The sequence below is a fragment of the Coregonus lavaretus genome, assembly GCF_964263955.1.
Source record: "Coregonus lavaretus genome assembly, contig: HAP1_SCAFFOLD_79, whole genome shotgun sequence".
In the NCBI taxonomy this organism is placed as follows: Eukaryota; Metazoa; Chordata; class Actinopteri; order Salmoniformes; family Salmonidae; genus Coregonus; species Coregonus lavaretus.
Window position 1 is genome coordinate 843,087 of NW_028157882.1, and position 23,099 is coordinate 866,185.

The following is a 23,099-nucleotide window of genomic DNA, read 5'->3' on the forward strand; positions in this document are numbered from 1 at the left end:
TTACATTTGTCTCATCTTTGCACTCAGCATCTGATGCCGTAGCTATCTGCAATGTTTGAATTGAGTTCTGCATGTCTCTTGTAAGATTTGACAATATGCAATCAAGTGGCATTGATTTAAAATGTTTTTTAAAAAATGTTTTGCTTTCAATCTGTAACTTTCATGTACGGGCAAAGGTGGTGCTCCTGCACTTGGTCTAGAATGTAACTGGGTTTTTAGAATGGAACTGGGTTTCTAGTTTTTGTTTAAATTAGAATTCCTGACGGAATGTGTAGATGTGTAGTGAAGTGAGATGCCACTAGGAAAATGAAAGTTATCAGTTGCACCTGTAGTTGAATTTGACATGGCTGTAATGATTGAGTTAAATGTTTTCTAGCCCTTTGGGTGCTAAATGATAAGGCTTTAGACTTGTGTGTTTTCACAACACCCTAATGTTTCACAGGGTCCTCCAAGAAGTACACATTCATCTGTAGAAGGGGAAAAAGAAGGTGAGACATGGTTTGAGTCTTCACATAAAAAGTGATGAGAATATTCTGAGAGATACCGCTCATCTAACTCTGTTGACTGGGGAGGAAGCACCACAGAGTCAATCATGTTTCTTGTTTCATCTCTTTCCTAGTGATCCGTCACCATGAGTACGGACGCTGAGATGCAAATCTACGGCAAGGCTGCCATATACCTCCGCAAGTCTGAGAAGGAGAGGATGGAGGCACAAGCCATGCCCTTTGATTCAAAGAACTCCTGCTATGTGACAGACAAGGTGGAGCTGTACCTTAAGGGTCTGGTCACTGCCAGGGCCGATGGGAAGTGTACTGTAACAGTCACCAAACCTGACGGTTCTAAGGAGGTAAGCCTGATCTGAAAAGTATTCAAATTCAAGTTTGTGCAATTACTCTAAGACTTGAAAAATCAACTAAATGCAAAAAAACAAATACCAATGTTTTTATGCTAGCAGAATATAACCTTCAAACAGATCATTTTTATTGCTGCTATTTAAAGATGGCTTTAAAATTATTTTTTTGTTATTGACTAGTCAAGAATCACCAGTGTCAGTGGGTGATAAAAAAGTTGTTGATTTTTGTTGATTCAACTATTTCATTAGCAAAAAACATTCAGTCATGTCCACTTTGATCTGCGTGTAATCTATATGTCTGACTGTTTCAGGAAGGAAAAGAGTTCAAAGATGCAGACATCTATGAGATGAACCCCCCTAAGTATGACAAGATTGAGGACATGGCCATGATGACCTACCTGAATGAAGCCTCTGTGTTGTATAACCTCAAAGAGCGTTATGCAGCATGGATGATCTATGTAAGAAACCTGCACATACAAACACACACACACGAACATAATAAATACACAAATACAGTCCTACACATAATGAATGATAGGCGGCAGGTAGCTTAGTGGTTAAGAGCGTTGTGCCAGTAACCGGAAGGTCGCTGGTTCTAATCCCTGAGCCAACTAGGTGAAAAATCTGTCGATGTGCCCTTGAGCTAGGCACTTAACCCTAAATGCTCATGTAAGTCGGTCTAAATATAAGTGACTAAAATGTAAACAGAAACCAAAACATATCAATACAGTAGACCCACATCAGTATACCATAATATACCAAAGTACATCCTCACATAAATCCAGGTAAAAGTCCATCTGACTTTACTAATCTCCTAATTTAATTTAATCACTTTCATCCAGACATACTCTGGGCTCTTCTGTGCCACGGTGAACCCCTACAAGTGGCTCCCAGTGTACGATGAACAGGTTGTCAACGCCTACAGAGGGAAGAAGAGGGTGGAGGCTCCACCCCATATCTTCTCCGTCTCTGACAACGCCTTTCAGTTCATGATGATTGGTACGAGATCTCATGGATGGATGTATTGGATGGATTGGATGGATTGGGTGGATTGGATGGATTGGATAGGAGGTTGGATCAATCAATAACATTTATTTATAAATCCCTTTTTACAATAGCAGAAACCAAGTCTAAAACCCCAAACAACAAGTAATGCAGATGTAGAAGCACGGTGAACTCCCTAGAAAGGCAGGAACCTAAGAAGAAACCTAGAGAGGAACCAGGCTCTGAGGGGTGGCCAGTCCTCTTCTGGCACTGCAGGGTGGAGATTACAGTGCATTCGGAAAGTATTCAGACAACGTGACTATTTCCATATTTTGATAAATTACAGCCTTATTATAAAATTAATTAAATTGTTTTTTCCCATAATGACAAAGCAAAAACAGGTTTTTAGACATTATTAGAAATGTATTAGAAATAAAAACCTGAAATATTACATTTACATAAGTAATCAGACACTTTACTCAGTACTTGGTTGAAGCACCTTTTGCAGCGATTACAGCCTCAAGTCTTCTTGGGTATGACGCTACAAGCTTGGCACACCTGTATTTGGGGAGTTTCTCACATTCTTCTCTGCAGATCCTCTCAAGCTCTGTCAGGTTGGATGGGGAGCGTTGCTGCACAATTATTTTCAGGTCTCTCCAGAGATGTTCAATTGGATTCAAGTCCGGGCTCTGGCTGGGCCATTCAAGGACATTCAGCGACTTGTCCCAAAGCCACTCCTGTATTGTCTTGGCTGTGTGATTAGGGTCGTTTTCCTGTTGGAAGGTGAACCTTCGCCCCAGTCTGAGGTCCTGAGCGCTCTGGAGCAGGTTTTCATCAAGGATCTCTCTGTACTTTGCTCTGTTCATCTTTCCCTTGATCCTGTCTAATCTCCCAGTCCCTGCTGCTGAAAGAACATCCCCACAGCATGATGTTGCCACCACCATGCTTCACCGTAGGGATGGTGCCAGGTTTCCTCCAGACGTGAAGCATGGCATTCAGGCCAAAGAGTTCAATCTTGGTTTCATCAGACCAGAGAATCTTGTTTCTCATGGTCTGAGAGTCTTTTAGTGTCCTTTAGGTGCCTTTTGGCAAACTCCAAGGGGGCTGTCATGTGCCTTGTAATGAGGAGTGGCTTCCGTCTGGCCACTCTACCATAAAGGCCTGATTGGTGGAGTGCTGCAGAGATGGTTGTCCTTCTGAAAGGTTCTGCCATCTCCACAGACAAACTCTGGAGCTCTGCCAGAGTGACCATCAGGTTCTTGGTCACCTCCCTGACCAAGGCCCTTCTCCCCCGATTGCTCAGTTTGGCCGGGCGGCAGCTCTAGGAAGAGTCTTGGAGGTTCCAAACTTCTTCCATTTAAGAATGATGGAGGCCACTGTGTTCTTGGGGTCCTTCAATGCTGCAGATTTCTTTTGTACCCTTCCCCAGATCTGTGCCTCGACACAATGCTGTCTCGGAGCTCTACGGACAATTCTTTTGACCTCATGGCTTGGTTTCTGCTCTGACATGAACTGTCCACTGTGGGACCTTATATAGACAGGTGTGTGCCTTTCCAAATCATGTCCAATCAATTGAATTTACCACAGGTGGACTCCAATCAAGTTGTAGAAATGATCTCAAGGATGATCAATGGAAACAGGACGCACCTGACCTCATTTTCGAGTCTCATAGAAAAGGGTCTGAGTACTTTGCTCAAACTTCTAAAAATCTGTTTTGGCTTTGTCATTATGGGAGTAAATGTCAGTTGGCTTTTCATAGCCGAGCATTCACAGGTCGAGACAGCAGGTGCGAGAGAGAGAGAGAGAGAGAGAGAGAGAGAGAGAGAGAGAGAGAGAGAGAGAGAGAGAGAGAGAGAGAGAGAGAGAGAGAGAGAGAGAGAGAGAGAGAGAGAGAGAGAGAGAGAGAGAGAGAGAGAGAGAGAGATATATATATATATATATATATATATATATATATATATATATATATATATATATGGGACAAGGTAGCACGTCCGGTGAACAGGTCAGGTTCCATAGCCGCAGGCAGAACAGTTGAAACTGGAGCAGCAGCACGACCAGGTGGATTGGGGACAGCCAGGAGTCATCAGGCCAGGTAGTCCTGAGGCATGAGACAGTACTTAAGTTCACACAGGATACCAGATAAGACAGGAGAATTTCACCAGATAGGACAGGCTGACCCTAGCCCTAGTCTTCAGTAAAGACTTAAAGGTCACGACCATGGATAGATAAATATGAAGCTCTATTGATGTCCATAAGTGCTGATGGATGGATGAATGGATGGATGGATGGATGGATGGATGGATGGATGGATGGATGGATGGATGGATGGATGGATGGATGGATGGATGGATGGATGGATAGATGGATAGATGGATAGATGGATAGATGGATAGATGGATAGATGGATAGATGGATAGATGGATAGATAGAATATACTTTAGAGATGTATCTACTGTTTTCTAGTCTAGGTTAAAACAGTTTGCTGGGAATATCTGATTTCACTACCCTTGAATGAAAAATGTTCCAAATTGAAATTCGTGATGATGCTATGAATGCAATAATGTCCCCATAATGTTGCTTGAGTATGATAAGCAATATGTTTTTTGGTTACAGATAAGGAGAACCAGTCCGTCCTGATTACGTAAGTTGTTTACTAAAATGTCATTGAGAAGGTGTTTCTATTGTAATAAGTTGGGTCTCTTGGTGTGATGAAATACATTACATTATGAATGGATTAGAGCATTAGGCTATGTGTAATAATGAGTTGATGAGAAGGAGTATTTGTTAAAGATTTACTTATGTTAGAAAACAGGTCAACAGTGTATTTTCTATGCTATTTCTTGGTAAAAGACAACACTCAAACATGTACCTAAAACCCCTCTGTCATATAAACCAGTGGAGAATCCGGTGCAGGAAAGACTGTCAACACCAAGCGTGTCATCCAGTACTTTGCCACCATTGCAGTGTCTGGTGGCAAGAAGGAAGTAGACCCCAGCAAAATGCAGGTAGGTTGTGCTCATGTTTGGCTTTTTAACACATTTCAGGTTGGCTGGCTGTGTAAAAAAAATCCAGTGGTGAATCCTGTTTCAAGAAAAGTGTTCAAGCAATCGACAAAAACACATTTTACCACTTTACTAATTTCTGAGCAACTTGTGTTCTTCTCAATCAGGGGTCTCTTGAGGATCAGATCATTGCAGCTAACCCTCTGCTGGAGTCTTATGGTAATGCCAAGACAGTGAGGAATGACAATTCATCTCGCTTTGTAAGTATGAAGGGCATACTGTGGAAGTTACCTTATATTGGAAAAATGTAATTCAGTAGTTCCCGATTGTTATATCAATAAATGTCCAACAAACTGTAACATTTAAAGGGGTCTATCCAAGTATAATGTTAGATGTATTTGTTGACCTATTTCTAACCCCCATGATCTACTATAGGGTAAATTCATCAGGATTCACTTCCAAGCTGGTAAACTGGCTAAAGCTGACATTGAGACCTGTGAGTTGGTTTTGATTGTTTCTCAATGCTTTCCTAAATTCACACAGATTCTTTGTTGGAGATCCTCAAATGTTATCTAATATTACAATCTCTCTCTCTCTCACTCACTCACTCACTCACTCACTCACTCACTCACTCACTCACTCACTCACTCACTCACTCACTCACTCACTCAATCACTCACTCACTCACTCACTCACTCACTCACTCAATCTTTCTCCCTCAGACCTGCTGGAGAAGTCCAGAGTGTCCTTCCAGCTGCCCGATGAGAGAGGCTACCACATCTTCTTCCAGATGATGACAGGCCACAAACCTGAGATAGTTGGTACGGCAAAGTAGAGGTTCATGGGAAATTATTCCCACCCCCATCTGTGGAACTTATTAAAAATGTTCATAGTCCACACTAATAATACTATTACAATGATTACATCCAAGGTAGCAAGGCATCTAGACATGGGTCAGGTCTTTGGGAAAGATCTATCAAGTAATGCACTGTGATCACACTAGTCCACAAGTCTCAGTCCCCTCTTTTGATGCTATTTATTATATACTACATGTATCCTTGAGTCCATCTATTGAGTAAAGGAGGGAGAGATACTGTAAAGGTAGGACAGCACAATTCTAAGAGATTTATGTGACAAGCCGTTCTCCATTGTCCACAGAAATGACGCTCATCACCACCAACCCCTACGACTTCCCCATGTGCAGCCAGGGTCAGATCGCTGTGGCCAGCATCAACGACAAGGAAGAGCTGGATGCCACAGACGTGAGTCAAACAAAGGGTTATTTTTATTGTTTGATTCTAAATGCCTTATGTTAGTTGGGCATGTGCCTCAAGGAACTCTTCATGACTTCACATTTCGCAAGACGTAAGACGTCCACAAGAGAGCGCAACTAAGTGCCCTGTAAAACTCCTTTTGTGTCTCCATCTACTAGTGTGTTGGTCAAGAGTCAAAGCTATCCATACCATTCATTCTGGAGTGAGCAGCACTGTAGTGTAACTGAGCGAACTACAGTTCAGTTCATCACTGTTGTACTCCCTCTTTAATGCCAGGATGCCATTACAATCCTGGGCTTCACTAATGAAGAGAAGCTTGGCATCTACAAGCTGACAGGAGCTGTATTGCACCATGGCAACTTGAAATTCAAGCAGAAACAGCGTGAGGAGCAGGCCGAGCCAGACGGCACAGAGGGTGAGTCCCACTCATAGATATAAAATATTGAAATAATTAGTCCCATTCCCAGTCCCACTCATAGATATACAATATGTAAAGCATTAGTCCCATTCCCAGTCCCACTCATAGATATATAATATGTAAAGCATTAGTCCCATTCCCAGTCCCAAACATAGAAATAGAACATGTAAGACAGACAGTGCCACATGAAAGTCAGGCAGGAGATCATTTCTAGAGAACAAATTCCAACCTCCAGAAATGATGGATGTGGGTGAATCAAAACCTAACCCACAAAGAAGTTAGCCAAACTATTTTGTCAGTGTGACATCAGAAACAAGCCATCTTGTGTGCCTGAGTCTGTTGTTGTTGGTTCTCTCTCCAGTGGCTGATAAAATCGCCTACCTGCTGGGCCTGAACTCAGCTGAGATGTTGAAGGCTCTGTGCTACCCCAGAGTGAAGGTCGGCAACGAGTATGTGACCAAGGGACAGACTGTGGCTCAGGTAAGGCGGCCAAACACAGCATCTACCATTTTCTGAGCACCATAATTATTTAGGGAACGAGTGTATTGCTTTTTTTGAATAGTGATGTTGTTTTTCCCAAGCTCTTATCACCTTATCACTGGACATGGTCAATATCTCATGTATTAATTTGATGGATTATCATTGCAGGTTAATAACTCAGTCAGTGCTCTGGCCAAGTCCATCTATGAGAGGATGTTCTTGTGGATGGTCATCCGTATCAACGAGATGTTGGACACCAAGAATCCAAGGCAGTTCTATATCGGTGTGCTTGACATTGCCGGTTTTGAGATCTTTGACGTGAGTATGAGACCAGAACAAGATAATTCATTTTGATTGAGATGGATTACAGCCTTGTATGATGAAATTATCCCTTTTAAAACTCCATCAACAGTACAACAGCATGGAACAGCTGTGCATCAACTTCACCAATGAGAAACTGCAACAGTTTTTCAACCACACCATGTTCGTCCTGGAGCAAGAGGAGTACAAGAAGGAGGGAATCGTCTGGGCCTTCATTGACTTCGGCATGGACTTGGCTGCCTGCATTGAGCTTATTGAGAAGGTAAACTGTCTGTGAGGATTATACTGGACCGCAACAGCAAAGCTCATAGGGAGCGCTGTGTGAGACATTATCACAGTTTTACAACGTATCTGACTGTTGAGAACTCAATATGTTTCCTATTATGTCCCTAAATTAATATAATCCTATAATAGCATGTTTACTAAAGGAATGAATGTAATCCTAAATGTAAATATCACTCATTTGATATTCATCTCTTTTCGTAAAGCCATTGGGCATCTTCTCCATCCTTGAAGAGGAGTGCATGTTCCCCAAGTCTTCAGACACTACCTTCAAGGACAAGCTGTACTGCCAACATCTTGGGAAAACAAAGGCGTTTGAGAAGCCCAAGCCTGCCAAAGGCAAGGCAGAGGCCCACTTCTCCCTGGTGCACTACGCTGGTATTGTGGACTACAACATCACTGGCTGGCTGGAGAAGAACAAGGATCCCCTGAACGACTCAGTTTGTCAGTTATACGGGAAGTCTGGAGTCAAAATTCTGGCTGCCCTGTATCCTCCTCCCCCACCTGAGGGTAAGACTAGCATCACGTCAAAATATTTAATTAAGCACCAGTTATAACTCAGACCAAATGTTCTTTAAAGTCTTTGAATGAAAGACAATTTCTCAGGGTTTATCACTGAGTTGATTTACTCATACACTCGGTTAATTCAATCATACAATAAGTGTTATTTTACATAATCTCATTGGCAGCATTTGCCTCTAGATAAGTGTGAAGTTAACCAGAGATTCTCTGGTTTATAATTAATGTGCTTGCTGAAGACAAGACCACTCTAGATTTCTTACATACTCTTATTATTATTCTATTTATTCCACCCGCTCTAGGAAATGTACTTTTCTAGTTATCTTCAACTATTCCCCATTTTAACAGATAAAGCCAAGAAAGGAGGCAAGAAGAAGGGTGGTTCCATGCAGACTGTGTCCTCCCAGTTCAGGGTGAGCTTTTGAAACGTGTATATTCAGTCCCTCAAAAGGTGCATTGATTATAATAAATAATTTATCTGAAAATGGTTTGTAACCCTCTTACAGGAGAACTTACATAAGCTGATGACCAACTTGAGGAGCACTCATCCTCACTTTGTGCGCTGCCTGATCCCCAACGAGTCAAAGACTCCAGGTACAAGAAATATTGAGTTAAATATGTAATCTTATCAGTACATTATCAGTGACTTTAACAATCCCAATCTTTAACCTGTTTACGGGCATTAAAAGAGACTTGGTTTGTTTTACCAGGTCTGATGGAGAACTTCCTGGTTATCCACCAGCTCAGGTGTAATGGTGTACTGGAGGGTATCAGGATCTGCAGAAAGGGCTTCCCCAGCAGAATCATCTATGCTGACTTCAAGCAGAGGTACACACACACACACACACACACACACACACACACACACACACAGAAAGATCTGCTCCAAGGGATTCCCCAGCATCAGAATAGGCTTTCCTTTTACGTAATATAACCAACCTATTACAGCTTGACATATTTTTAAACTGTCTCTTCATTCAGGTACAAAGTACTGAATGCCAGTGTCATCCCCGAGGGCCAGTTCATGGACAACAAGAAGGCTTCTGAGAAGCTGCTTGGGTCCATTGATGTGAATCACGAAGATTACAAGTTTGGACACACCAAGGTCAGTCAAATACCCCAGCAAAAGCTGACAACAAAACACATTTTCAATGATAATTTAAACCCTTACCATATAAAATCTCTCCAGTTGATCTATCCATCCTTTTGTTCGTTCTTCTTCATTTAACTAAAGGAAAAGGTGGAAAAACATTGTAGTGTTTTTTTCTTCAAAATCATGTATAGAAGAGAAACTAAACTCATTATCATGTGCATTGTGTTAGAGGGGTATGACTGCAGTTATCTGTATCTGTGGACATTATTAATCTACAACTGTACAATAACTAACAACTTAGAAACATCCTATCCCATGGTTTGTTTGTAACCATTGCAAAGTTAATGTTGTTCAAAACTATCTAGTGGAGTTGTTCCCCTCTTTTGATTCAACCCTTTCTATCTGTCACCATCTGTGGTTCCATTGACCATGTTTACCTGTGTCTCAGGTGTTCTTCAAAGCCGGTCTTCTGGGTGTCCTGGAGGAGATGAGAGATGAGAAGCTGGCCTCTCTGGTCGGCATGCTCCAGGCTCTCAGCCGTGGATTCCTCATGAGGAGAGAGTTTAGCAAGATGATGGAGAGGAGGTGAGGAATAGTGGACATCTTGGCAAAGCTTTCTGTCAACCACCTGTATCTAATGCATTATGATGACATGCTGTATATGCTCTGAGTTGTTCAGAATGAGAAAGTACATCTTATAATGCTCTATTAAAGCTTTTGGGTTAATTCATTTATAAAGTCAAAAGATTGATGTAGCAACTAAAGATTTTTATAGCTTCAGTTTGGGGTTTGGCTGTTCAATTGTCATTTAAATTTGTGGTATTTAACCATTCATTCTTGAAGAATATAAAATGAATCATGAGCTTAGCATGACCGTCAGTCGTTGCATCTAGACCGCTGTCTGTGAATTTAAGAGGGGTTACATTTCCCTAGCCCCATTCCTCAGCTGTAAACAAACAGTGGCGGGGGTGTTCCGTTATGTTGTTCTTTGAATCACAGAATGTAGCTTTAAGCATGTCACTCACCATGCCACCCTATCCTTTCTGTCGACCAGAGAATCCATTTACGCCATCCAGTACAACGTCCGTTCATTCATGAATGTGAAAACCTGGCCATGGATGAAGTTGTACTTCAAGATCAAGCCCCTGCTGCAGAGCGCAGAGACTGAGAAGGAGCTGGCCAACATGAAGGAGAACTATGAGAAGATGAAGACAGACCTGGCCAAGGCTCTGGCGACAAAGAAGCAAATGGAGGAGAAGTTGGTGTCCCTGACGCAGGAGAAGAATGACCTGGCACTCCAAGCCGCATCTGTGAGTGAAAAACAACCCTCATATGGGCACATTTACACACACATGAATACATATGTATGAACACACTGTGAAGTATGTGGCTAACTCACACATTTGTATTGCCCATGTTATATATTTAATGAATTTCTATTGATTTGCTCTGACCTTGAATATACAAAGTGAGGCCGCTGATCTTTTCTTGTGTTCTGAAACCAGGAAGTAGAGAGTCTGAACGATGCTGAGGAAAGGTGCGAGGGGCTCATCAAGAGCAAGATCCAGCAGGAGGCTAAACTCAAAGAGACGACCGAGAGGCTGGAGGATGAGGAGGAGATCAATGCTGAGTTGACTGCCAAGAAGAGGAAGCTGGAGGATGAGTGCTCTGAGCTGAAGAAGGACATTGATGACCTGGAGCTCACCCTGGCCAAAGTGGAGAAGGAGAAGCACGCCACTGAAAACAAGGTATTGTGTTTTACCATAGACAGTCTAACCAAACAATAATCCAAACAATAATCAACTCAAAACATAGCTTAACAGAAATGGAATTCAAGTTGTATTGTGGGTGCAGGAAAAAATAAGACACAAAATAGTGAAATTTCAGTTTCGGGGTACTCCCCACATTCATTGCATGTTCTGTTCCCCCTCATTTATGACTTCCACTCAGTACACTGGCATGGTGTACACTGCCATCTAGTGTTGAATCTATAGTACAGTACTTGTTGACACATTTATAATTTAATAGAACGCAATACATAACAAACTAAATCTCCCCTTTATGGTGAAGTATAATTATGTTGTGACCATTTTCAGGTTAAAAACCTGACAGAGGAGATGGCATCTATGGATGAGAGTGTTGCCAAGCTGACCAAGGAGAAGAAAGCCCTCCAAGAGGCCCACCAGCAGACACTGGACGACCTGCAGGCAGAGGAGGACAAAGTCAACACTCTGACCAAGGCCAAGACCAAGCTGGAACAGCAAGTGGATGACGTGAGTGGAGTTTGACATTTTAACCATGATAGAATGCAAGATGATATTATCTTCTGTTGTTTAGATTTAAACAATATATGTGTTTTTATCTTATAGCTTGAGGGTTCTCTGGAGCAAGAGAAGAAGCTCCGTATGGACCTTGAGAGATCCAAGAGAAAGCTGGAGGGAGATCTGAAACTGGCCCAGGAGTCCATAATGGACCTGGAGAATGACAAGCAGCAAGCTGATGAGAAAATCAAGAAGTAAACACAAACAAATGACAACAGTATCAGCTGCTATAATGGTTGTTCTTGACTAATTCTTGTAATTATGAATTAGCATTTGCATGTGATTCTTAAAAGCAATGTGAATGGTATTATACTCCCTTTACACTAACAAACCTAAACCAACTCTGCAATCAACGTGTTTGTGTTTTTTAGGAAGGAGTTTGAGACCACTCAGCTCCTCAGCAAGATTGAGGATGAGCAGTCTCTGGGAGCTCAGCTGCAGAAGAAGATCAAGGAACTCCAGGTACAGTACAGGATATACGCTCCAGTACAGAAAAGCACACAATCATTTCCTGAAAAACATTATTCTGGTAGCACACATTTTTCCCAGTTGCTTCTGTAGATTAGAAGATGGTGCTTCTTACCATTGTGGTTTTGGTTCCTGCATGGGACACTGTCTACTGAATATTTTACTGTAACTGGCTTTGTATTAACACATTTATGCAAAATATACATACTATTATTATTTTGTGTGGTTCATTTGTTTCAATTGTATTGTAGTGTTCATCCTCCCTGCTCCTGCCCCCTGTTCTAGGCCCGTATTGAGGAGCTGGAGGAGGAAATTGAGGCTGAGCGTGCTGCCAGGGCTAAGGTTGAGAAGCAGAGGGCCGATCTCTCCAGGGAACTTGAGGAGATCAGCGAGAGGCTGGAAGAGGCCGGAGGCGCCACTGCTTCTCAGATTGAGATGAACAAGAAGCGTGAGGCTGAGTTCCAGAAGCTGCGTCGTGATCTTGAAGAGTCCACCCTGCAGCACGAGGCCACAGCCGCCGCTCTGCGAAAGAAGCAGGCCGACAGTGTGGCTGAGCTCGGGGAGCAGATCGACAACCTGCAGCGCGTCAAGCAGAAGCTGGAGAAGGAGAAGAGCGAGTACAAGATGGAGATTGATGACCTCTCTAGCAACATGGAGGCCGTCGCCAAGGCTAAGGTGAGTAGTGATGTTTTGGTCAAGCAGTGTTGAGGAGGGTCAACTACATTACCATTCAAGTGAACTGAAGTTCAATCAATCAATCAATGAAATGTATTTATAAAGCCCTTTTAAAATCAGCAGATGTCACACAGTGCTATACAGAAACTGATTTTAAAACCCCAAACAGCAAGCAATGCAGATGTAGAAGCACGGTGGCTAGGAAAAACTCCCTAGAAAGCCAGAAACCTAGGAAGAAACCTAGAGAGGAACCAGGCTCTTGTCGTATACGAAGATTATGACGTTGTTAATGTTTTTAAGTGGAACCGGAGAGGACGTTTATTTTAGTATCAAGAGGGAATGTTTTAGTGTAACGCCACATACAACAGACAGGAAGTGTGTTGTAGACAGGGGATTGGACAGTAGAGGGAGCCACCCACATCTTGGGGAGATTATATATACTGGGTAAAAAGCGAAGAAGAGGTTAGGGCGACCATTGCAATCTGGGGCGTCGCTCTCCGGGTGGGCATGACACCTGTAACTCATGCTGAAAGCTTGTGATATGAATAAACTTATGATCAAGGTTCAGTATGAGCGGACTCCTTTGTTTATCAGCAATAATTGCCAGCATTTACTCGATACTACACTCTGAAGGGTGGCCAGTCCCCTTCTGGCTGTACCGGGTGGAGATTATAACTGTACATGGCCATTAAGGCCATATTTTTCTCCAAGATGTTCAAACGTCCATAGATGACCAGCAGGGTCAAATAATAATCACAGTGGTTGTCGAGGTTGCAACAGGTAATAATAATATGCCATTTAGCAGACGCTTTTATCCAAAGCAACTTACAGTCATGTGTGCATACCTTTTTTTTTTGGTGTATTGGTGGTCCCGGGAATCGAACCCACTACCTTGGCGTTACAAGCGCCGTGCTCTACCAGCTGAGCTACAGAGGATCACACAGGTCAGCACATCAGGAGTAAATGTCAGTTGGCTTTTCATAGCCGGGCATTTAGAGGTTGAAATAGTAGGTAAGGTAGAGAGACAGAGTTGAAAACGGTAGGTCTGGGACAAGGTAGCACGTCCGGTGAACAGGTCAGGGTTCTACTACCCTGAGACAAGGCTGATTATAGCCCACGAAGATCTCCTCCACTGCACGAGCCAGAGGCGGTGACAAACCGGACAGGAAGATCACGTCAGTGACTCAACCCACTCAAGTGACGCACCACTCCTAGGGACGGCATGGAAAGCACCAGTAAGCCAGTGACTCAGCCCCCGTAATAGGGTCAGAGGCAGAGATTCCCAATGGAGAGACGGGAATCGGCCAGGCAGAGACAGCAAGGGCGGTTCGTTGCTCCAGTGCCTTTCCGTTCACCTTCGCACCCCTGGGCCAGACTACACTCAATCATAGGACCTACTGAAGAGATGAGTCTTCAGTAAAGATGTAAAGGTCGAGACCGAGTCTGCGTCTCTCACATGGATAGGCAGACCATTCCATAAACATTTAGCTCTATAGGAGAAAGCCCTGCCTCCTCCTGTTTGCTTAGAAATTCTAGGGACAATAAGGAGGCCTGCATCTTGTGACCGTAGTGTACGTGTAGGTATGTACGGCAGGACCAAATTGGAGAGATAGGTAGGAGAAAGCCCATGTAATGCTTTGTAGGTTAGCAGTAAAACCTTGAAATCAGCCGTAGCCTTAACAGGAAGCCAGTGTAGAGAGGCTAGCACTGGAGTAATATGATCAAATGTTGAAATGAAAAAAGTCGATAATTGGTCATGTGTTAAATGAAGATTGATTAAATGGTTTTTAAAAAGTTACAACCGTTAAGTTTTTTTATTTTTAAGTTAGCCAAGTAGGTAGCCAAGTAGGTATCCAAGTAGAATCAAACACCACAGCAGTGGTTTTTATACTTTTCCTCGTTAAATAAGATTTGGTTCAGGTGATCACCTAATCAGTACCTAATTCAGTAGAATAAGGTGTGCCTGTGTTGGAATTCAACAGACACTGGAATGGAATTCAACGTTTTTTTCTTTTTTTTAAGTTAGCCAAGTAGGTAGCCAAGTAGGTAGCCAAGTAGAAACAAACAGCACAGCAGCACAGAGACAAGTGACACACTCAAAACGGAAGTGATGAAAGTCCCATATATAAACGAATGATGGAACATGTTTCACTAACAGGGCAATCTGGAGAAGATGTGCCGTACTCTAGAGGACCAGCTGAGCGAGCTCAAGACTAAGAATGATGAGAATGTTCGCCAGGTCAACGACATCAGCGGACAGAGGGCCAGACTCCTGACAGAAAATGGTACCGTCAACAATGAACAACAATCCAATGCTTTCCTTCAGTAGAACACAATAACGTGTTGGGGGCTGTATCCACATAGTTTCTACTGTACTATTCACCACCTAACATTGCCCTATGATACCATTTTCAATCTTAGAGAACAGAGACCCTATTAACTAGATATCCCTCTATCCCTGCAGGTGAGTTTGGCCGCCAGCTGGAGGAGAAGGAAGCCCTGGTGTCTCAGCTGACCAGAGGAAAACAGGCCTTCACCCAGCAGGTGGAGGAGCTGAAGAGGGCGATTGAGGAGGAGGTCAAGGTAAAATGGACTCCACTGTCCATAGAGTTTAGAGCAATATCTTCATATCTACGTGACCCTCAGAGACTCCTACTGTCTCTCCACCCTCAGAGACTCCTACTGTCTCTCCACCCTCAGAGACTCCTACTGTCTCTCTACCCTCAGAGACTCCTACTGTCTCTCCACCCTCAGAGACTCCTACTGTCTCTCTACCCTCAGAGACTCCTACTGTCTCTCCACCCTCAGAGACTCCTACTGTCTCTCCACCCTCAGAGACTCCTACTGTCTCTCCACCCTCAGAGACTCCTACTGTCTCTCCACCCTCAGAGACTCCTACTGTCTCTCCACCCTCAGAGACTTCTACTGTCTCTCCACCCTCAGAGACTTCTACTGTTTCTCCACCCTCAGAGACTCCTACTGTCTCTCCACCCTCAGAGACTTCTAATGTCATTTGTTTGTCTATCTCTCTAATCTCTCTTTGTCTTTCTCTTTCACAGGCTAAAAACGCACTGGCCCATGGTGTCCAGTCTGCCCGTCATGACTGTGACCTCCTGAGGGAGCAGTTTGAGGAGGAGCAGGAGGCCAAGGCAGAGCTGCAACGCGGTATGTCCAAGGCCAACAGCGAGGTGGCTCAGTGGAGGACTAAGTATGAAACTGATGCCGTCCAGCGCACAGAGGAGCTGGAGGAGGCCAAGTGAGTCGCAAGCAACAGAAATAAATAATATATATATGGTGTGGATGTTGAGGGTGGTAGGGGGGCTCAGAGAAAATGTTACGTCAATATGTATTGTTTGTCAACATAAAATAAAAATACACCATAAAACCACCCTCTGTTGTCCAACAGGAAGAAGCTGGCCCAGCGTCTTCAGGATGCTGAGGAGACCATTGAGGCGACCAACTCCAAGTGCGCTTCCCTGGAGAAGACCAAGCAGAGGCTGCAGGGAGAGGTGGAGGACCTCATGATTGACGTTGAGAGAGCCAACGCATTGGCCGCCAACCTCGACAAGAAGCAGAGGAACTTTGACAAGGTAAAAATGAATAAACCTATATTTTCTATCAATTGTATAATTGTTGCATATTACTAATTTAAAAACTCTTCATCTATGACTTCTAATGAAAATCCCATGTATTTCCCTAGGTTCTGGCAGAGTGGAAGCAGAAGTATGAGGAGGGTCAGGCTGAGCTGGAAGGAGCTCAGAAGGAGGCTCGCTCTATGAGCACTGAACTCTTCAAGATGAAGAACTCCTACGAGGAGGCTCTGGATCATCTGGAGACTCTGAAGAGAGAGAACAAGAACCTGCAACGTGAGCATTTAACAGCAATTAATTTTGGCTCATGTTTGACTAGTGTTTTGAAAGTGAGGGGAACTGTAATCATCAAAACTACTATTACACCATTTCAGATATGTCATGTACAGTATAATTTATTTCTTAATTTTAACTTGTAGTCGGTATTCCTTTGAACAACCCAAAGAAGTGAAAGGCGATTAGATTTGCAAGACCCTATGAAGTGCTGTTAATGAATTAACTGTTAATATGATTTAATGTAAAATTCAGTACATTGGCGATATCCACTGAAAATCTCCCAAGTCTAAACTGCTCCTGTGTGTGTGTGTGCAGAGGAGATCTCTGACCTGACTGAGCAGATCGGAGAGACTGGCAAGAGCATCCATGAGCTGGAGAAGGCCAAGAAGACCGTGGAGACAGAGAAGTCTGAGATCCAGACCGCTCTGGAGGAGGCTGAGGTACAAACTACAGCTGTTTGATGGGAAAAGCAGTGTTACACTAGCAATGCCAGCTACAGTCTAATGCTCCCTGTATTGGTGTTTATTGTAGTCATACATATTTAATTCCTACATCCAAATGTATTGAACACTTCTGTTTGTCCAGGGCACACTGGAGCACGAGGAATCCAAGATTCTGCGTGTGCAGCTGGAGCTCAACCAGATCAAGGGTGAGGTGGACAGGAAGATTGCTGAGAAGGACGAGGAGATGGAGCAGATCAAGAGGAACAGCCAGAGGATGGTTGACTCCATGCAGAGCACCCTGGACTCTGAGGTCAGGAGCAGGAATGAGGCCCTGAGGGTGAAGAAGAAGATGGAGGGAGACCTGAATGAGATGGAGATCCAGCTGAGCCACTCCAACAGGCAGGCCGCTGAGGCCCAGAAACAGCTGAGGAATGTCCAGGGACAGCTCAAGGTAAAGGGAATGGGACATCAGGATAAAAAATCTGAACATGGGGAGGGATTTGTTTGTGAGTCTGCAGAAAATAATAGAACAGAGGAATTGGATAGAGTGGTTTATGTACTAAAGGTAGCCATACTGGGGAAATTCGTACGAATTTACATTTATATCACTGATTGATCCTATCGCCCCTACTTCCCCAAGACCTAATGAATGTATGTCATTGTGAACCCCAGGATGCCCAATTGCACCTTGATGACGCTGTTCGTGTCGCAGAGGACATGAAGGAACAGGCAGCCATGGTGGAGCGCAGAAACGGTCTGATGGTGGCTGAAATCGAGGAGCTGAGAGTTGCTCTGGAGCAGACAGAGAGAGGCCGCAAAGTGGCTGAGACTGAGCTGGTAGACGCCAGCGAGCGTGTTGGACTGCTGCACTCCCAGGTATGGGTCAAAAGCCATTTCCAATTAAAGCATACCATTTACACACCTGGAATTCGACAATGCTTGATTTTAGAGTTTCATAATTTCAGCCTTGTGACTCTCTTGAGAGTCAAACAAATCGTCTTGTTTCCTCCTTCAGAACACCAGCCTTCTGAACACCAAGAAGAAGTTGGAGACTGACCTGGTGCAGGTGCAGGGAGAGGTGGACGATATTGTCCAGGAGGCCAGGAATGCAGAGGAGAAGGCCAAGAAGGCCATCACTGACGTGAGTTCTTTAATTACATCGACTTGATTTGTCCCCAAGTGCCAATGGTAGCTGGGCTGGTTAAGAACAACAAAGATCTTAGAGGGACGTTATGATTGGTGCCAATTGGTGCATAAATTAAACAAACTACTTTTCCAGGCGGCCATGATGGCTGAGGAGCTGAAGAAGGAGCAGGACACCAGCTCTCACCTGGAGAGGATGAAGAAGAACCTGGAGGTCACAGTCAAGGACCTGCAGCACCGCCTGGATGAGGCTGAGAATCTGGCCATGAAGGGAGGCAAGAAGCAGCTCCAGAAACTGGAGTCCAGGGTGAGTTAACAGCAGGGTGGATTAGGGTGGATTGAAAGACAGATTGCTGGAAATTAATTTGATCATATAAAAATACATAATAGCCTCCATGCAGGTTTACTGTTACTTCTATAGTGCATGGCATGACTAATCAAGTCTCGGGCCCTGGGAAATGTTAAGTCCCCCTTCTTGGCATTAGCGAGAAAATGTTGCCGTTTTAAAGCTAATTTCCTGCAATTCTACACATTTTGCCTTTTTAAATGTTAAATGATGGTGCATTTATGATCATAACAAAACAAATTATAATAATTGTACACTTATTTAGTGGAGTTGAGCCAAGATCTTCAAATAAATACAAATGTATTAATCTAGTTGCTTCGTTCAGGCTTGTACAGTTGTCTCAGCAGACTTCTTCTAAACTTTCATTTCATTAGTAGTAATAATACAAAAACAAATTCACAATAAATATCAACACACAATATAATGTACATTCATCCACTTTATCTCATAGTAATAATTTGTTACATCTAGTTACATTTGTTTCATTTCTCTCTATAGCGACATGTCTCATTCACCGGCCGTTGCTAGGGAAGCTAGCGTTGCTATGCAGGTTTACCAGCCAGCAGGCTAACGGCTGAATTGGTTTGTAGGCTAGCGGACTTTAATAAGTTCATAAAACCTGAAAACACAACATAACATCTTAACAAACATATGTACATACTACAGAAACATTACCGTCTCGAATATAGTGATTTTCCAGTCGCTTACCTTCAAAATAAAGATATACCAATGTTTTTATGTCGGTGCTTCTGTCTTGCTGTTGGCTCACTTTGCAAACTTCTCTCAACTGTCATAGCGCGAGCCTCCCATAATAGAAGAAATCTCATAACATTAAAACATGCGAGTGGCGTCCTCTAGTGGCCATACTGGTGCTGCACCAGAAACTACTAAACTCATGACAAAATGGATAAATAGTCATATTACAAATACAAGAAGAATTGAGTTGTGAGCCTCCCAGACCCGTTGTGCATCTAATAGTTAAGAACATAAATTGTGGATTATTAATATGTACTGTATTGCACTTTCTAAACTTTTCCCACAGATCCCTGGTTGTTTAAACACATTTAAATGTAAATTCCCCTTTGGGAACCACTGATAATGAAAAGTTGTTGTTATTATTACAGACCCCTTCAATTAAATGTTTAAAAGTACATAGGAACAGATAACAATTGTGCCTCCTTGACTGGGTAGAACACTACACTTCTGTGTTACAAAGATTTGTTACGTCTGATTTCACCACCTCAAACAAATACGTTTATTTCTTCCACAAAGGTGCGTGAGCTCGAGACTGAGGTGGAGGCCGAGCAGAGAAGAGGTGTAGACGCAGTCAAGGGAGTCCGCAAGTATGAGCGCAGAGTCAAGGAGCTCACTTACCAGGTAAGAGAAAGTGCCTTCTTCACACACTTGACACTAACACAGAGTTTGTGTATAAAACTATACTGACATTGATTATTTGATCTTCTCCCACAGACTGAGGAGGATAAGAAGAACGTTAGCAGACTTCAGGACCTGGTAGATAAGCTGCAGTTGAAAGTGAAGGCCTACAAGAGGAATTCTGAGGAAGCGGTGAGTCAAATACTCTGAAAGCATACATTTGAAAATGTATTTTCTCCCTACAAAACGTAATGTCCATACGGTTTAGTTGAAGTGTTGCTACAGCACATCAGTCAACAATGACTCAATGGATATTACAAGTCATTACTGAAGAAATTATACACATTTCTGAGTGCCTCCTATGCCTATGTGTTACTAACTTAAAGGAGAGGGGGTTGAATAATAATTTGCTGGTCTAGTGGTGGTGTTGGAGGCAGCGGTTTGATACATCATTTTACATTACATTTGTCATTTAGCAGACGCTCTTATCCAGAGCGACTTACAGTTAGTGAATACATCTTCATACTAATCTCTTCAAATTGCATTCAATACAATATTCAGGGTTTCGCGAATGAGCTGCTTAGTTTGATACACCGACCACACGGTTAACCTGATACCCTGTTCCTCCACTCACTTTCTCTGCTGTATCATCTATCTTCCTATATACGTTGCTATCCTAAATCTGTCAATATTTTTGTTGTTGAAAATACCTTTAAAAACAGAATATTAATTTGCTACCTGAAGCTTCAAACTTTAAATGCTGATGTTTCGCTCTCCATCTCTTTTCTTCACCCAGGAGGAAGCAGCCAATAGCCATATGTCTAAGTTCAGGAAGGTTCAGCATGAGCTGGAGGAGGCTGAGGAGCGTGCTGACATCGCTGAGACTCAGGTCAACAAGCTCAGAGCCAAGACCCGTGACACTGGAAAGGTACAGAACTGCTGCTAAACCTATACCTGACTCATGTTCAAATATGACCACATCAACACCACCTATGATTCAGTCTTCACAGAGGTCAATACTGACCTTTTACACTCACTCAACTGTATTTAAGACCTCTAAGAAGCACATTTCAGGGCAAAAACATCTAATAAGATTAATTCAGTTGGTACTTCACCCTGAAAATCCAAGCTGAGCGCTGAGCATTAAATGCTTGATCCATTATATTCTATCCAAGTCTATCCATATATTTATCATGTTCATTATTATTACTGATCCATTATATTCTTTCTTTCTTCTTACAGGGCAAAGAAGTTGCTGAATAAACAAGACCAAGTCTTATCATTTTCCTGTGTTGCATAAAATATGATTTTCATGGTGAAATGTTGAGCATTGATTAAAAACATGTAGACCTACATACACTTCCTTTGTGAATGTGGACTTATTACTTAGCAAACAGCTTTTTCATACCATACAAATATTGTACTTTACATAATGGAGCAATCTGGGATTCCAACAACAACCAAGTGGTCACCCCGACAAAGCGTTCACATCAGCTGAGGGATGAGGCTGGAGAAATATAACCACTCAAATTCATATACTGAGCTATGGATGTAAGGACTGACCAGCTAAACGTCTAAATGATAGTTTTAACCCTTTACACTCAGGGGAATTGGCCTATATGGACAGGCCCAAATGTAAATATTTCTGAAAGAAAAATATACGAGAAGCATATGCATAACCATGGTAGCAATTGAAAGGGACCGCTTTGGAGATGGACTGGATTTCTGCATTTGAATTTTTTCACAGATTATGCACACATGAATCTGTTGTGGACACACTACATACATATAAATGGTGATCGAGCATCTGACCAAATTACATTTATTCCATTCTAGCCATTACAATGAGCCCGTCCTCCTATAGCTCCTCATTCCTGGAAAATGTCACTTTCATAGGCTATAGAATAGTCTGATTATGCAGAGTTCAAAACAACTGGGAACTCGGAAATCTCTGACTTCAGTGCGTTCAAGACCACTGGGAACTCTGGGGGAAAAAACGGTCATCCAAGTCGTAAACTCTGGCATCTTTCTACAGCGCCAACATTACGACCTGAAGATCACGGACGTCATGATTTGACCTTTTTTTTTTTTTTTTTAAGTTCCCAATTGAAAGCACCATAAGTCCTCACGAAATTATGAAAAATAATTAGATATCTCATTAATCATAATTTATTTGATTGAAGAACACTGTAGTCTTAAAGTCACTTGATGAACTATATATACATGGACAACATTTTCACAAAATAAACTTCGGAACCTCTCTTCTCTGTACATTATAAATCATCTGTAACTGTCAAGTAAAACAAAGCTTTAAAACCATGTTTAAATTAACCTGAATCCAGAAAATGGATGGTGAAGTCACTTCCAGACACAGTAGACTCCTCCTCCTCACCACTCTATCATCTCTGCATTGTGTCATTCAGGGATAACTGATACTACAGCAGTATGTATAATGTATTCCACATATAAACCTTGTGCTTTTGTGGAACACTTCCTGTATCATTTTCATTGACACGATGAGGCCAATCTTTAACTGTGTAGTGAAGTCAGACTGTATCCGGGAAGGGGTAGTTTCTGGTGGGGGTGTCAACGTGGGCGATACGCGGGCATGTCCACTTTGTCTTTAGGGTTCAACTGCTGCTCTTCAAAACAAACACTGGGAGGGGGAAAGAGATGTGCTTATTAAACATCAGAGAAACAGACTCAATATGGCACATCCACAAGTGTTCAGAAACATCTACTTTTCTTATTTACAATAAAAGTGACTCCAAAAATGACAATACATTATTCACCATTCAGTTCCTATTGGGCAAAACACAACCAAAACAAACTACAAGTTCATAGAGTCACAAGATTGATGTAGTCGTCATTGCGTGCTTGAATTATGGGACCAAATATTAAACGTTTGACTACTTTAATAAACTATAAGTGTATTTGTCCAAATACTTATGACTTCTTCAAATAGGCGGATTAGATACATAAACTGCTTTCATTTCTAAACGGTAAAACAGATATGTATGAAAATACCCTCAAATAAAAGGTGGCATTTTGTCGCCTCATGAAACATTTGATCTCAAATCCAAAATTCTAGAAAATAGAGCCACATTTAATGTCTTAAGGATCAGACCCTTCTTTTGAATTTTTGCCTAAAATGACATACCCAAATCTAACTGCCTGTAGCTCAGGACCTGAAGCAAGGATATGCATATTCTTGATACCATTTGAAAGGAAACA

The 23,099-nt window shown here is 42.5% G+C and overlaps 1 protein-coding gene across 1 annotated transcript; it reads left to right on the forward strand.

The window, feature by feature from the left end:
• Positions 1–441: 441 nt before the first annotated feature.
• LOC311124710 (myosin heavy chain, fast skeletal muscle-like) lies at positions 442–21,128 on the forward strand (the record flags this gene model as incomplete). The annotated part of the gene is made up of 40 exons (XM_084198815.1): positions 442–488; positions 620–847; positions 1,165–1,311; positions 1,696–1,852; positions 4,454–4,481; positions 4,737–4,845; positions 5,010–5,102; positions 5,278–5,338; positions 5,565–5,663; positions 6,001–6,104; positions 6,393–6,531; positions 6,896–7,014; positions 7,183–7,332; positions 7,427–7,597; positions 7,824–8,127; positions 8,485–8,549; positions 8,643–8,730; positions 8,847–8,964; positions 9,118–9,241; positions 9,678–9,814; positions 10,284–10,539; positions 10,735–10,977; positions 11,326–11,502; positions 11,599–11,744; positions 11,922–12,012; positions 12,304–12,693; positions 14,852–14,978; positions 15,158–15,276; positions 15,753–15,949; positions 16,100–16,283; positions 16,394–16,559; positions 16,875–16,999; positions 17,145–17,453; positions 17,675–17,878; positions 18,018–18,143; positions 18,282–18,452; positions 19,764–19,868; positions 19,962–20,057; positions 20,662–20,793; positions 21,108–21,128. The coding sequence occupies exons 2-40, from the start codon at positions 632–634 to the stop codon at positions 21,126–21,128; spliced, it is 5,814 nt and encodes a 1,937-aa protein (XP_084054941.1). The 5' UTR covers positions 442–488; positions 620–631.
• Positions 21,129–23,099: the final 1,971 nt, after the last annotated feature.